This window comes from Populus euphratica, unplaced genomic scaffold (assembly GCF_000495115.2).
Source record: "Populus euphratica unplaced genomic scaffold, PopEup_1.0 scaffold1753.1, whole genome shotgun sequence".
NCBI classification, from domain to species: Eukaryota; Viridiplantae; Streptophyta; class Magnoliopsida; order Malpighiales; family Salicaceae; genus Populus; species Populus euphratica.
In genome coordinates, this window is record NW_011501582.1 from 12,095 (window position 1) to 25,226 (window position 13,132).

At 29.9% G+C, this 13,132-nt stretch overlaps 1 protein-coding gene and 1 long non-coding RNA gene across 7 annotated transcripts; one reads left to right on the forward strand and one right to left on the reverse strand.

Moving 5' to 3' along the window:
- Positions 1–4,648: 4,648 nt before the first annotated feature.
- Positions 4,649–9,283, reverse strand: LOC105118119 (uncharacterized). 4 transcript variants are annotated; one of them, XR_840894.1, is made up of 6 exons: positions 9,108–9,283; positions 8,837–8,929; positions 8,482–8,565; positions 7,327–7,415; positions 5,956–6,014; positions 4,649–5,022 (listed from the first exon to the last, which is right to left on the reverse strand). It is a non-coding gene; the product is annotated as an uncharacterized LOC105118119 (long non-coding RNA). The 4 variants fall into 4 exon arrangements; XR_840896.1 differs by having other exon boundaries at positions 4,649–5,017; positions 7,332–7,384; positions 9,108–9,282; XR_840895.1 differs by having other exon boundaries at positions 4,659–5,022; positions 7,332–7,384; positions 9,108–9,282.
- A 1,268-nt stretch (positions 9,284–10,551) lies between these two features.
- Positions 10,552–12,766, forward strand: LOC105118120 (uncharacterized). Of its 3 annotated transcripts, none has more exons than XM_011015986.1 (2): positions 10,552–11,303; positions 12,186–12,766. In XM_011015986.1, the coding sequence occupies exon 1, from the start codon at positions 10,666–10,668 to the stop codon at positions 11,278–11,280; it is 615 nt and encodes a 204-aa protein (XP_011014288.1). In that variant the 5' UTR covers positions 10,552–10,665; the 3' UTR covers positions 11,281–11,303; positions 12,186–12,766. The 3 variants fall into 3 exon arrangements, with proteins under 3 accessions (XP_011014288.1, XP_011014287.1, XP_011014289.1); XM_011015985.1 differs by lacking the exon at positions 12,186–12,766 and adding an exon at positions 12,092–12,170; XM_011015987.1 differs by lacking the exon at positions 12,186–12,766 and adding an exon at positions 11,620–11,908.
- The last annotated feature ends 366 nt before the right edge of the window (positions 12,767–13,132 follow it).

The following is a 13,132-nucleotide window of genomic DNA, read 5'->3' on the forward strand; positions in this document are numbered from 1 at the left end:
TTGGGAGAAGACATCAATCTTTTAGTCGTGTCACATGTGATATCAAGAATCCAAATAATGACAATGTTTTCAAAGTAAATGGATATCATTTAAAAAATACTTTGATAATTTTTCAGTTGAAAATGACTATTGAATTAGTTAATCTTGTATATAAAGATTGATTCTTTTTCTTACATTGTTTTTGTGTTTTTTTTTGTGACTTTTGTTTTACTAGTCTTTCTCGCCCCGGTTAAATGACAGATAACGGTACTCCATGACTCTTAAGTTGGTTCTTTCAGTGTCCCATAATAATTGATATCTGTATATATATATTTGTGCAATTCTTTGCTCCTGCTCCTTTCTTTGAATCTCTTCTCCAATTCTTATTTGAAAATAGACACCACTCTTGAAAAATTGAAAAAGTATTTTCCCACTTTACTTTAGAATGCGATTGCAAAAATTTAGCGTGCTAGATATACAAAATTGAGGTTGTTAATGAATCATGGAATTCTTGAAGATATTCATTGATTGGTTGAATTAAAGGTATGATTTTTGTTAAAGTAACTCTTAGACACATTTTAGTAAACATTCTTAACAAGATCTATTAAAATACTTCTTGAAATATTCAAGTTTACAAACCCTCGCATTGTTATCACTTGATTCTGCTCATATACTTATTTCACAAGTATTCTTAAACCTCCATTTTTACACACACATATTAACATATCATTGTACATAATTTGCACATTTGATTATTATATTATTTATGTTTTTTTTTTAAGGTAACAATTAAGGGAAAGGGATAGTATATAATTTGTAAAAAAAAATTGATGATAATAAAAACATAGTTAAGTTTGGTTTCGTAGCCTCCCTAACCTAAGCAATTAAGCCCAAGAGGGTGTTTTAACACCTAATACCCTAAAGTCAACTGATTTGAGAGCTATTGGTCTAACACTTGTTACATGGGTTAAGGAGAAAAGTTTAAGAAAATCAAACATTACACTATCTATATATTAGTATCTGCGACCCGAGTTACTAAACTCGTAGGGGTGTCTCAACATCTAATTCTCTAAGACCAACTGGTCTAGGAGTTACTAGCCGAAAGCTCATTACATGGATTAAAGATGCATTGTGTTTTAAGTTATATGTATATATATTAAAAAAGAAAAAAAAAGAATAATAATCTCAACCCAAGGAAGTTAACCTTAAACATTAGAACAAAACTTTTGTTTTCTTTCAAGTAGAGCCTCATAACTATGTGTTGATTTATTAAGCACGAAAGGAAGATTTATTAATATCTTGTTTAAAAAGTATGAAGCAGATATATAAATTTAATAAGAGTTTGTTTACTTGGATAGATTAATAGAAGTTGAATAATAAATGTCTTGCTTTATGGAACTTGCAAATTATTTTTCTATTTTAACGATTTAATCACTAGGGACTACTTATAAGCTGGTTAGGGGGGTGATTAGCACTTAAAAGTGTATTTTTATCAAGATTTTATATTATCATTTTGCACTTTAAGTATCAATAATTTTTTAACTATAATATATTTTATAATAACAAGTCTGATACTATAATATACCTTTAATTTATTGTAAATATTCATCTTAAATGCAGGCCTATCACATATATCAAAGGATTGATTGATGAATTTAACTATTGAAATTGAGAAGATAAAGAGAGGGTTAAGCTTAGAAAAGAGATACTGATTTAGTTCAAACTAAAACACTGTTCAATCATTAGGTCATATCTAGAGTTGTAGATTTTTCATTTTAATTTGGTTTATATAGTTAGAAAGCTAAGATATAGGTCTAAAACAGTCATGAGGAGTCCAAGACTTAATTCTACTATTTGGAAATCCAATCTTAGCAACAATGAAAAAGTCAAAATCTCTTCTGCAGCCTAGACACTATTCAGTGTTCAGCTCATATCTCGAGTTTTAGAAGACTAAATGCATTGATTCTTTTTTTGTTGGAAAGCTGAGATAATTCTTAGAAATTTAATGGGGATAATCTATTCAAATTTTGACTTTACCAATGATGTTTTGTTCCTACAAGAAGATAAGAATTGTCATCAAGTCAAGATATGGCCACCCCTCAACAATTAGTTATCAAATCAATAGTTTCAAATTTGGAGCTGGTTTATATAGTTAGAAAGCTAAGATATAGGTCTAAAACAGTCATGAGGAGTCCAAGACTTAATTCTACTGTTTGGAAATTCAAATCTTAGCAACAATGAAAAAGTCAGAATCTCTTCTGCAGCCTAGACACTATTCAGTGTTCATCTCATATCTCGAGTTTTAGAAGACTAAATGCATTGATTCTTTTTTTGTTGGAAAGCTGAGATAATTCTTAGAAATTTAATAGGGATAATCTATTCAAATTTTGACTTTACCAATGATGTTTTGTTCATACAAGAAGATAAGGATTGTCATCAAGTCAAGATATGGCCACCCCTCAACAATTAGTTATCAAATCAATAGTTTCAAATTTGGAGCTATAAAAGAAATCATTTGTCGTGCATTTAAACATCATGGTTTTCAAATCAAGATCATGTTCCTCTCTTTTTTTATAGTGCTTAAGTTTTGATTTTATTAATATCTTGTTTATTCTTTTCATTTCATTTCCTTTTCTTTATTTATTTAACTTATATCTTATTTATTTTTTCTCTCTTTCATTATATTTAGCTGAATTTATTACATCAAGGTGAAAAGGTTACACTAATGATATAAAAATAAGTGTAGTATAAACTCAACATGGACTTTAATATTTGATACTAACATGTTTTGTATTTATTATCTTATTCACTCTTAATACTTTACTTATTAAATGGTTAATCTAGATTTATGTTGTATAACCCTTGATACAACAAATACTTGGCATTTTCATAGCCGAACTGTATGGTATAACCGATATTTATGTTATAAAAGGAACTTGATTTGTTGTTAATATAAGTTATAATAATAAATACCTAACAATATTTACAAGTATTAGCATTATTCAAATAAGATAACTAATATAATCATGTTAACAATTTATAATTTGATTGGAACTATTTTGTGTGTGGTTTTCAGTTGAGTAATAAAAAAAATTATATTATACTTGTTTGAAATATTATTAGTGGATCCTCTAATCTTAATAATTATTTTTATTATTGTTTAATCCTTACATCAATATCATATCTCTCTTCAACTTTTCTGTTATTCTCTATTTTTTTATTTGTAATTTATACAGTTAACCTCCATGTGATTCAACCCCGATCTTGTCAGGTTATTTATTATTTCAACACTCCTACACTTGAAAAAAAATGTCAATCTATTGGTTATATCACCTGCATAAAGAATGATGAAAAAAATAATAACACTCAAAGATCAATAATTTAATAGCAAAGGATACAATCAAATAAAAAAATCAATTTAAAATAAAACTAAGTCAACCCATATTAACTTGTAATCCAAGATATGAAATGAGAGTAACCCCATAAAAAAAAAGTTGAACAAATCACAAAACTCAAAACCTAATAAGTCAACGTCAAATCATAAAAAATAAAATAAAAATTACCTAACTCAAACCAGATAAATCATTTAAACTAGTAAACCGAGTCATGAAAATGAAGTTATTTTGTAAAAGACAAACTTGAAAAAATTACAAAATAAAATTCTCAATTATAAAACTTAAAAATAAAAACAATGAGGACTAAATCTTACATAAGAAATAATTGAAAAAAACTAATTAGGGATTAAATTAAAAAAAATAAAGAAAAGGATAAAAAATAAAGAAAAAAATGAGGATCAAAAATAAAATTCCAAAGGACAATCAAAAAAATAAAATAAATGCAAAATATAAAAAAAATAACAATAAAAAAAGGACTAGATTGGATAAAAAATAAATTAAATTAAAATATACAATGGAATAAAATTTTAAAAACTAAATTTGATGAAGCATTAAAATTAAAACCAACAAAAAAATATAACAACCGAACCCAAAACAAAACAAATAAAAAATAGAGAACACAACCATCATTTGCCATGTCGAATACACCACCTCAATAGCTGCTCAGATGAGACAACAATCCAATTTTGTGGCCATTGTAATTGTCCTCACATACCTCTACAATAGCACGGAAAACTCTTGACACGTTCGTGCCATACGGTAGCTTATTTTACTAATTTATTAATATTTTAATAAGAAAAATTACAAAATAAAAGACTAAAAGGTATATCATTATTACAAAATAACCATGGCACAATAACAAAAATACCCTCCAAAGCCATCTTTAAAATTTAAAGTCAAAGATTAAATATATAATTTTACTGTAAAAAAATACAAAGATAAATAAAAATATAAAAATAAATAAACTTACATGTCTTAGTTAAAGGATATAAGTATTATTTTATTATACAAATTAAAAGAAAATGACCAAAAAAACCCTTATAAAAAGATTATTCTTTTTTCAGATTTCAAGGGCCAAAAAGAATTTTCACTTAAAGTTGACCAATAAAATTATCCCTAATCGATCCACAAATGATATTCAAATCTTCTTAAAAAGATTATTTTACCCTTGATGCCCAGGTAATTATTAAGAGCAATAAAAAAAGCATAATAATCATTACATTGCTTTATTCTCCTCTAGAAACTTTTTTTTTTTTTTTTGTAATTGTTTAGGATTTACATATATTGACGTGTCCAATCCATTGACTAAAATACTAAATCAATAAAGTTGGTTTTATAAACCATTACAAGTCCTAGCTAGTTAACAAGTGCTAGTGCCCACGCTAAGCTGCGGGCTGCTGCTTTCACTACGAACATTTTTTTTTTTTTTTTTTTGGTGATGTGATGATTGTGCATCCTTGTAACACTCATGCGATTTCGATCTTTTGTTTGTCTTTTACTACCTAACAAAACTTTATAACTTTTCACCATCTTTTGTTTCAACTCTATAACTTCTTACCCATCTTCAAAAGTCGAGAAGTAGTTTAATGATATCAGATTCTCGACAATTATTTTTCAAGTCTTTATTTTATGAATCCCATGATCTGCACTGGCAATAATAAAAGAAAACCTCATCAAATTCAGAACACCATCACCACCAGACAGCAAAAGAATCAAAGAAATAAGACCTATTTATATGCAGTGAATGGAAATGCGTGCTAAACCGATCAAAAATTATATTCACAATCAAGTAGTTCAAAGTCGAAGGATTCTTCTTATGGCAAGCTTTCAAATATACAGAAACCATAAAAAATAAACCCCAATACATTGGCAAAATGCTAGCCAATTCTTAGATGATTGTATCATAATTTTTTACCTTGGATCATTTATTGAGCAAACCTTGAGTCAAAGGATGATTTATACATTTCTTAAGTAAAATACTAATGAAAATTGGAAAATATTGTTACCTATCACCATAGCAGAATTAAGCCAAGGTAGATCAATCATTATGTAAGAGAGAAATGATACCGGATCTAATTGCCAATTACATAATTTTTTGTGCCACCTGGAGTGGAATTCAAACAAAGATCACCTTATTTCCCAACAATAGGGAACTAAATTTTCCAACAAAAATTATTCAACAATTAAAATGTAACAAAATCAATTAGTAACGTATGGAACAATATAATATATTATATAAATCATAATTTCTATAAAAAAAAAAATTATAGTCATTTTTTTCAGAAGCTATCATTAGGTTCCATCAAAGGAATGGCTTGGATATTTTCTTGTCATCCATTATTGTTATTTTTTAAAGTTAAATAGGAGTAGCATTAGTGTTTAAACTCCTACTTTATTAGAGATATCAACAATAAAATTAATCAATGCATGGATATATAAAAAAGCTATTGTTAAATCAAGATGGGTCTGAAAGTGTAAATAGCTTTTCAAGGAGTTCCATAATCTAAGACGCCACTGATGTGCTTTATTGCCAAAGGGAAAAAAATATAATCAATGTTTTTTCATAGCACAGAAAAGATACCTTAATTAGTTGACTTGCCTAGTTGAACATATCCTGCTTCTTCCTCCTCCTTTTTCCTCCTGCTTGCAGCAACAATTCAACCAATATTTCAAGAGGCAAAGACACAAACATTTCAAACCTCATAATCAAAATGTGTGGCTATAAAATTTTGCCAGAAATTGTCATTGAGAAGAAATAAAACAAAAGCAAAAGCAAATAAGGAGGATAAGAAAATGAAAGGAATAAATAATTAAACATAGTGTGAATAAGGTTTCAACATGAAAAAAATGGTGATTTAGTTTTTGGATTGTTTCCATATATCTGAAGAACTACATGCATGAAGCTTTCATGAGTTAGCACCAAAGGAGTATGCTTAAAAAAAAACACATAATTAGAGATATATTTAATAAATTTCAATTACGATTTGCTCATCAAGAAGATAAAAAAAGAGCTGAAATATCAATCTTTTTTCGATCAAGATATTCAAATATCATGGTATTTCTTTTCTTGCATTACTATGGTACTAACTAGCTTGACAGAAAAATAAAAGGTATAACTTATATGCACTAAATTGTTTCATAGGCTTGGTAATGATAACTCACAATATCATTGCACTTTTGAGAGAATAAGCTACAAAGCTTAGTACCCGTTGTTTGTTAATAAATGCAAGTAAATTGTGTCAAGAGCCCAAATTCTTGATCTTTTACTGCTGAAATATACTAGAGAAGAAAGAGAGGAGATGACATGTAAGAGTTATGCATTTCCTATCCTACAGGGAGTTCATTCTATTTTTGCCTTCCAAGTCAAAAACTTATTTTATACTCTTGGATTTCATTTATAGACATTGAAGGATTAACTGCTATCAAAAACCATCATGGTAACAAAAGCAAATTCAGCAATTCTAAATGCCAAATTATTTTTTTAATATAATTATCTTTTGACCCCATCGAAGTTGTTCAAAAAAATCTCTAGCGACTAAATATAATAAAGTAATAAACAACAACAATCATGAAATCTTATAATCTTATAAATCTTGAAAAAAAAATTATAATTTTTTTCAAATTGCTTCACAAAGGGAAAATGGAATCATGAAATCAAGCAAGGGACCAACTTGCTGCAATGACATCAAATTTACTCCTCTTTTTTTTTTTTTGGTTCCAATCAATAACTTGTGCCTTCAAATCCCAAATCAATTTAGAGCAACTGCTTTTCAATCATTAAAATATAATAAATCAGAAAGACATATCAAAGTAATACATACAAATCATGGTTTATAAATAAAATGTAGAATGCATCAAAGACAACCTTCATTTCTTAACCAAATTTAAAACACAACAACAATAGAACACCATAATAGCAACACCATTGCAACACTTTCAATGAATTACTCACCATACCTCAAAGACCTGATTTCTCCCCATACATAAAAACCAATTTCGTTGCTGCAATCCTATTGAGCAACAAGTTCACTATCAAAATCTCTATTACCAGCACAAAATCATTTAAACAAATTAGTGCAACATTTTATATTATTTTCAAGAACACACCAAATCTTAGTTTTCCTTTTCTTATTTGTCTCGTCAATAAAATATAAATCAAACTAAATAAGGCTAAAGCATTTACAATAATACATATCCTGGATTTCTAACTTGAGCAACAAAATTTCCAAACAGTACAGTGTAATTTAAAAATCCAACACATACCAACTTCAATCTATAACAAATTATACAAAACCCATATGAAAATTCTTGAATTTATAAACCCTTAATTCTTTATTAATCTCTCTAGATCCTAATTTGCATTCACTTTCCCTGGAAAAGAGCATAATCATGGTTGTTACTTCAATTAGATTCAAGCCCACCATACATATTTAAAAATATCATCTCCAATGACATGCATACTATAAATTTTCAAGCAATAACTCATCCAGATCCAAAGCCTGTCAAAAAACAAACTTTTAGTGACCCTAAAATTAGCGGGGAAAAACCCAATTCTTGTTGAGCTAGCTAGCAAGTATTTTTTGCTCAGTAATATTTTCAAGCAAATTATAACAACAACAACAACACCAGCAGAACCTACTATCGAAACCCAATTCAGAAAGCCATCAAATTTGTTAGGGACATATGGTGATAAAGCTCCAATTTCCTTGTCCGGTCAAATTTCATAGCTTTCAAGAACCTGAAGGACACATATAGATTGATTATTTTAGTCCTAACTAATTGGATAAATTATTTATTAATTCTCAATCTTTATACAACTGCTATAAATTCTAAAATATATATAGAGTTTTGTCTTTTCCTTGACACTCTTATGCCATTGCATTTTTCTAAAGCACTCCACTCTTTAGTAAATATTTATTTTTGCTTCAAAGCTATGATTGAAATTGAGATAGTACTGGGTATTCTTTAGCAACAAACAATGTGTACAAATAAATATATGGACACCCACATGTCATTTCCAACGAAGAAAAAAAAAACTATAGCACTCCAAGGATGCAACGTGTGCTACCTTTATTTGGTAAATAAGGATGAATAGATTGGCTTTTACCTCGATAGCCATAAAGTCCTTGGTATGGCTCTGACCGCCAGCATATTATGTAGGAGAGTTGGATACAAAATAAGCAACTGGTGACTGCTAGCAAAAAGAATGTGCAAGCAATAATTAAAAGAAGAAGAAAGCAATAGATAGGGAACAAAGTTTAAGAAAAACAAAATAATTAGCTCATCTAGAACCGGACATCCATGCGCATCAAATTGGAATCAGGAAGAGACAAAGAAAAACCTCCGAAAGGATTCTATTTTTTTCTTAACTTATTTTCTTCTATGCTACCATGTCCGTGGAAGACCTAACCACATATCTGTTACTTCTACATAGACAAACAAAAAAAGCCAGATACTTATCCCTGAAAGTACTTGGAAAATCTAGAGTGGTTGGAGCTTTTGTTGCAGAGTTGTGATTCCCATTTCAAGCCTCTTTAGCCGTTCTTGTTCAAATTCTAAAAAATCAAGAAATTAAAAGAAAAACTCAATCCACATCAATTTCATAAGCAACCCCCAAAAACAAAGAAAATATTGGATGTTCATAAAATTGATATTTAACCCACAAATTAAAAACACAAAAACCCTAAATCAAACAACCCAAAAACATCAATTCGGGGAAAAAAATTAAATTACCTGAGAGTGTACAGAGTTGTCGTTATGAATGGAAGAAAAGAGAGAAAACTTGTTTGATTCCAATCAAAAGACTCATTGCCTACCCGCTGGTGTGGGGGGTTTTTTATCTTATGAATGGAAAAACGACCAGACTGAAAAGACTATACCCACGTTTTAATTTTCTTGGGTATCAAGAATAAATATGTCTTTTCACCGTATATTCTAAAAATGAAAAAACCTAAACACTAACCCTGGTCACCAATGGTAAAGGAATCGTTTAACTGTTCACAAAATCATTAGCATATATTTTTTTATGTTTAAAAAAAAAAATTTATTTTTTTAAATTAAATATATTTTAATATTTTTAAATTATTTTGATATTTTAATATTAAAAATAATTTTTTAAAAATTAACAAATATTATTTTGATGTATTTTAATTTATTCTAAATATTCATTTTAAAAATAAAAAAAAAAAATTATTTTGATGCATTTTAATTTATTCTAAATACTCATATAGAAAAAACAACAAATAACCCTAAATTGAAGGTAAAATTTAAAGAAAAAACCATGAAAAAATTTATTAATTTAAAAGAAAAAAAAGTTAAATATTTTAGAGTCTGCCAAACCAAGCTAGCTCATCTAACCTACTTTGAGCCTTTAATTTTTTTTGTTTGCAATTAGGGCGAGTGGGCTCTGAATTTCTTTGAAAAACCTCGATTTTGGTTATTGTGGTGACTAAAAAATTAAAGTTTAATTTTTTTTATAAAAACCTATTTTGTAATCGTATTTTATCCTAAACACTTATAAGATACCGTAAAAACTGTAATAAATTTATTTATAGCCTTAAAAACTCACCTCAAAAATCAAAATCAACCTAAATTTAAAAATTAACCCGAGTTCAAATCCCTTTTTTCACGAACTTTAAAGGTATAAAAACACCTAATATGAACTCACCTCATCAAATAAAATCATTTAACACAAATCGATATCAATAACACTTTTTTTCTTCAACACTGGAATTCGGTGATCTTTCTCACTCTTCTTTTAACTAAGAACTAAAAAATAATAAAAATAAATTTTTGTATCAAAATTAAATTGAAAAAATACTAAATTACTGAGATTATATAATTTGCATGATTTTTAAAATTTAAGAATCAATATGCATTTTTTTATAAAACTTATGGCATGTCACTCATCTTTAATGTATTTTTCATTTCATTCCTCTTTCTTTAATCTTATGTTTTTATAAAAAAAAATTAAAAATAATTTAATACTCAAATTTTAAAAAATTAAAATTGTATAGCTCATCCACAATAATATATAAAAAAATAAATAATAAATTTTTTTATACTAAAATACCCATACTTTATAGGGTAATACTTAATAGTAAATTTCTGAAAATGCCCCAATTTGAAATTACCAATAAAGAAATTCCAATTTCCAAATAAGGAATAAAAAAGGGTTCAAAACCCTAATATTCATAAATAATAATAATCAATCACTTTGCTCTCTATCTCTCGTCTAGGGTTACCGTTGAGATATCATCATCACTTTCGCTTGGCTCAATCAATCGATGTAATGAAGCGAGAGCGAGATCACCAGTTCGAATGCGGAATATGTGGAGCAGAAGACCGGTATCTCCTCCACAACGTCCGCCACCGTACCCCATCCTACCGCCGCCTTTGCACGAACTGTCTCTTAAAAGACCACCGTGGTCTCTTCTGCCCTTTCTGCTTCAGTGTGTATGAAGAACCACTCCCAATTGATCGATCCATGTGTAACAAATGCCCTTCCATCTCTCACAAGCCTTGCATCCCTTCCAATTACCCTCACCACACTCCCTTCATCTGCCCCTCTTGCTCCTCCCCCAATTTCTCCTTCTTTAACCCTGCTACAAACGGAGATTCTCCTTCCGGCAGGATCATCGATAGAGATTCCGCCAGAGCGCTTGTTGCTGCCGCCAAGATTGCTGCCGTTTCCATGACGAAAGCAGCGGCGATGGCCAAGGTTGAAGCTGAGAAAAGGGTTAAGGAAGCTACATATGCAAAGAAGAGAGCTAGAGAAGCGCTTGAAAGGCTTGCTTATTTGGCTGCCAAAGAGAAAGAGATTATGGAGGGAAAAGGAGGAGGAAGTAATTATAATGGGCTTTATCTAGCTCCTCCTCCTCAGATTACAGGGAAAATGGAGAAATGATGATGATTTTACTTCTAAATAGGGTAAACTAGCGCTGCTGCTACTACTGCTTTCCTTGTCTTCTCTCTTTTGGTTTTGGATTCTTGGTTATGATGGATGATGTTGCTATTGTTGTTAGAGATGATTTTCATTTTGTTTAGTTTTTGGACAAATTTCTGTCTCTTTTTCACTCTGAGTTTCTATCATCATCTTGAATAACTTTTTACTTGTATATTTTGGTGTATAACTCACTAACTACATATATCCTTTCATCTTATCAATCATTTTGCAAGTTAAATTTCTTTCTTTCTTTCTTATGCATCTTGAAAAGGTATTAATTGATTTTTTTTATCTCCCAAGCTACTAACTCAATTAAAAAAAGGAATTAGCACAGGCAATTCTGGGATTGGGACTTTATTGTGAAGTATGCCATGAAATTGTAAGTTGGAGCTGCTGAGTCTTTATGGAGTTGATTGAGAGTTGGAGTCGTAGCTGCTGAGTTTTTATGCAATTGATTGAGTTTTGGTAGGGGCACTCTAAAGTAGAGGAAGCTAAATAACAATTTATTGTGACTATAAGTGAGTGAATTATTACATCTTCCCATCTTGGTTTGATTGAATATGGAAATGCAACTGTCTGTCTTCTTCTCCACCTGCCTTGCCTTCCTTCATTTGTTTTCGTTGTGATTCCTTCGTTTCTGGTTTCTTTATGCGTTTCAGTTCACCTGTTTTTTTTATTGCTTAGAATAATGCCAAATGAAACTTTGGAGTTTTAACAAAAAACTTTACGCGCTGGCTATGCTATTATTAATTTATCTTCTGGCTAAAATCAGTTAAAGTGGGGTGGTGCTGCTTCGGTTGATGGCAAATCTGCTGATATTATCTATTTCAACATATTGCTGCTTGGAATCTGTTCTGTTATTACAGATTGCCTTCAAAGTTGGAAACGGGAGGACATTATCATCATCTTTATCGGAGGTGTTTTATGGCTTGCAGTTACAGTGAATACTAGTACACCAACAAGGATAATTAAGAATCCTCTCACAACAACATTACCTGGTTTCGTCTTGCTTCCTCTTCTTCTTCTTCTTCTTCTTTCTCTTTTCCCTCAACTCAAGTTTTACTTGTTCTGATGAATGATGGATTTGTGAATTCCCATAGAGGGAAAGGATAAATAAGGAGAGACTAAAACCAAATAACATGAAGCTCCATTTTCTACAGACAAGGGTGTCTTAAATTAGGAAGATTGTATTTTTTTTTTTTTCCAGCAGGATTGCATAAGTATGTTCCATTGTAGGTGCTGTATCTCTGGTTTACAAGCAAAATTATCTGCTAAAGGATGAGATTTTTTGAGAGGAAATGATGGCTGCTAGCGAGTTAATTTTGCAGTCCTGCAAGCAATATTCACTTAAACGAGTTCGTACTTTGTGAATAGTCGAGAGCCAATGTTGAAATCTACCTCCTAATTAAATATGGCATTCTAAGAAGCCATCAGTTTGCACCGCCAAGTATGCTTTACAAACGTTAATGTTGTTGATGCTAATCGGATGCTCGAAGTCCCAAGTCCACATAGATTAATCTGAGTTCTAATTAATCACTGATTTATCCCATTTCATAGTTTAACTTGTATATTTGCGGATGGTATTAGGGGTTGCACTTGATTCCACAGCCGATAATTTAGTAGACATTGAACAAAATATATACGCCTAATTAGCTAGCTTAATAATTGTTATTGTAGAGTTGGGTAGCTAGCTAGCTTTTTAAGTGTTATACGGTGCCCATCCCAAGTTACTTGATTTTGAGGGACCGTAAAAGAGAACGGAAAAGTCTTTCCTTTTTTGGTACCTGAATTCGAATAACCAATATACATATTA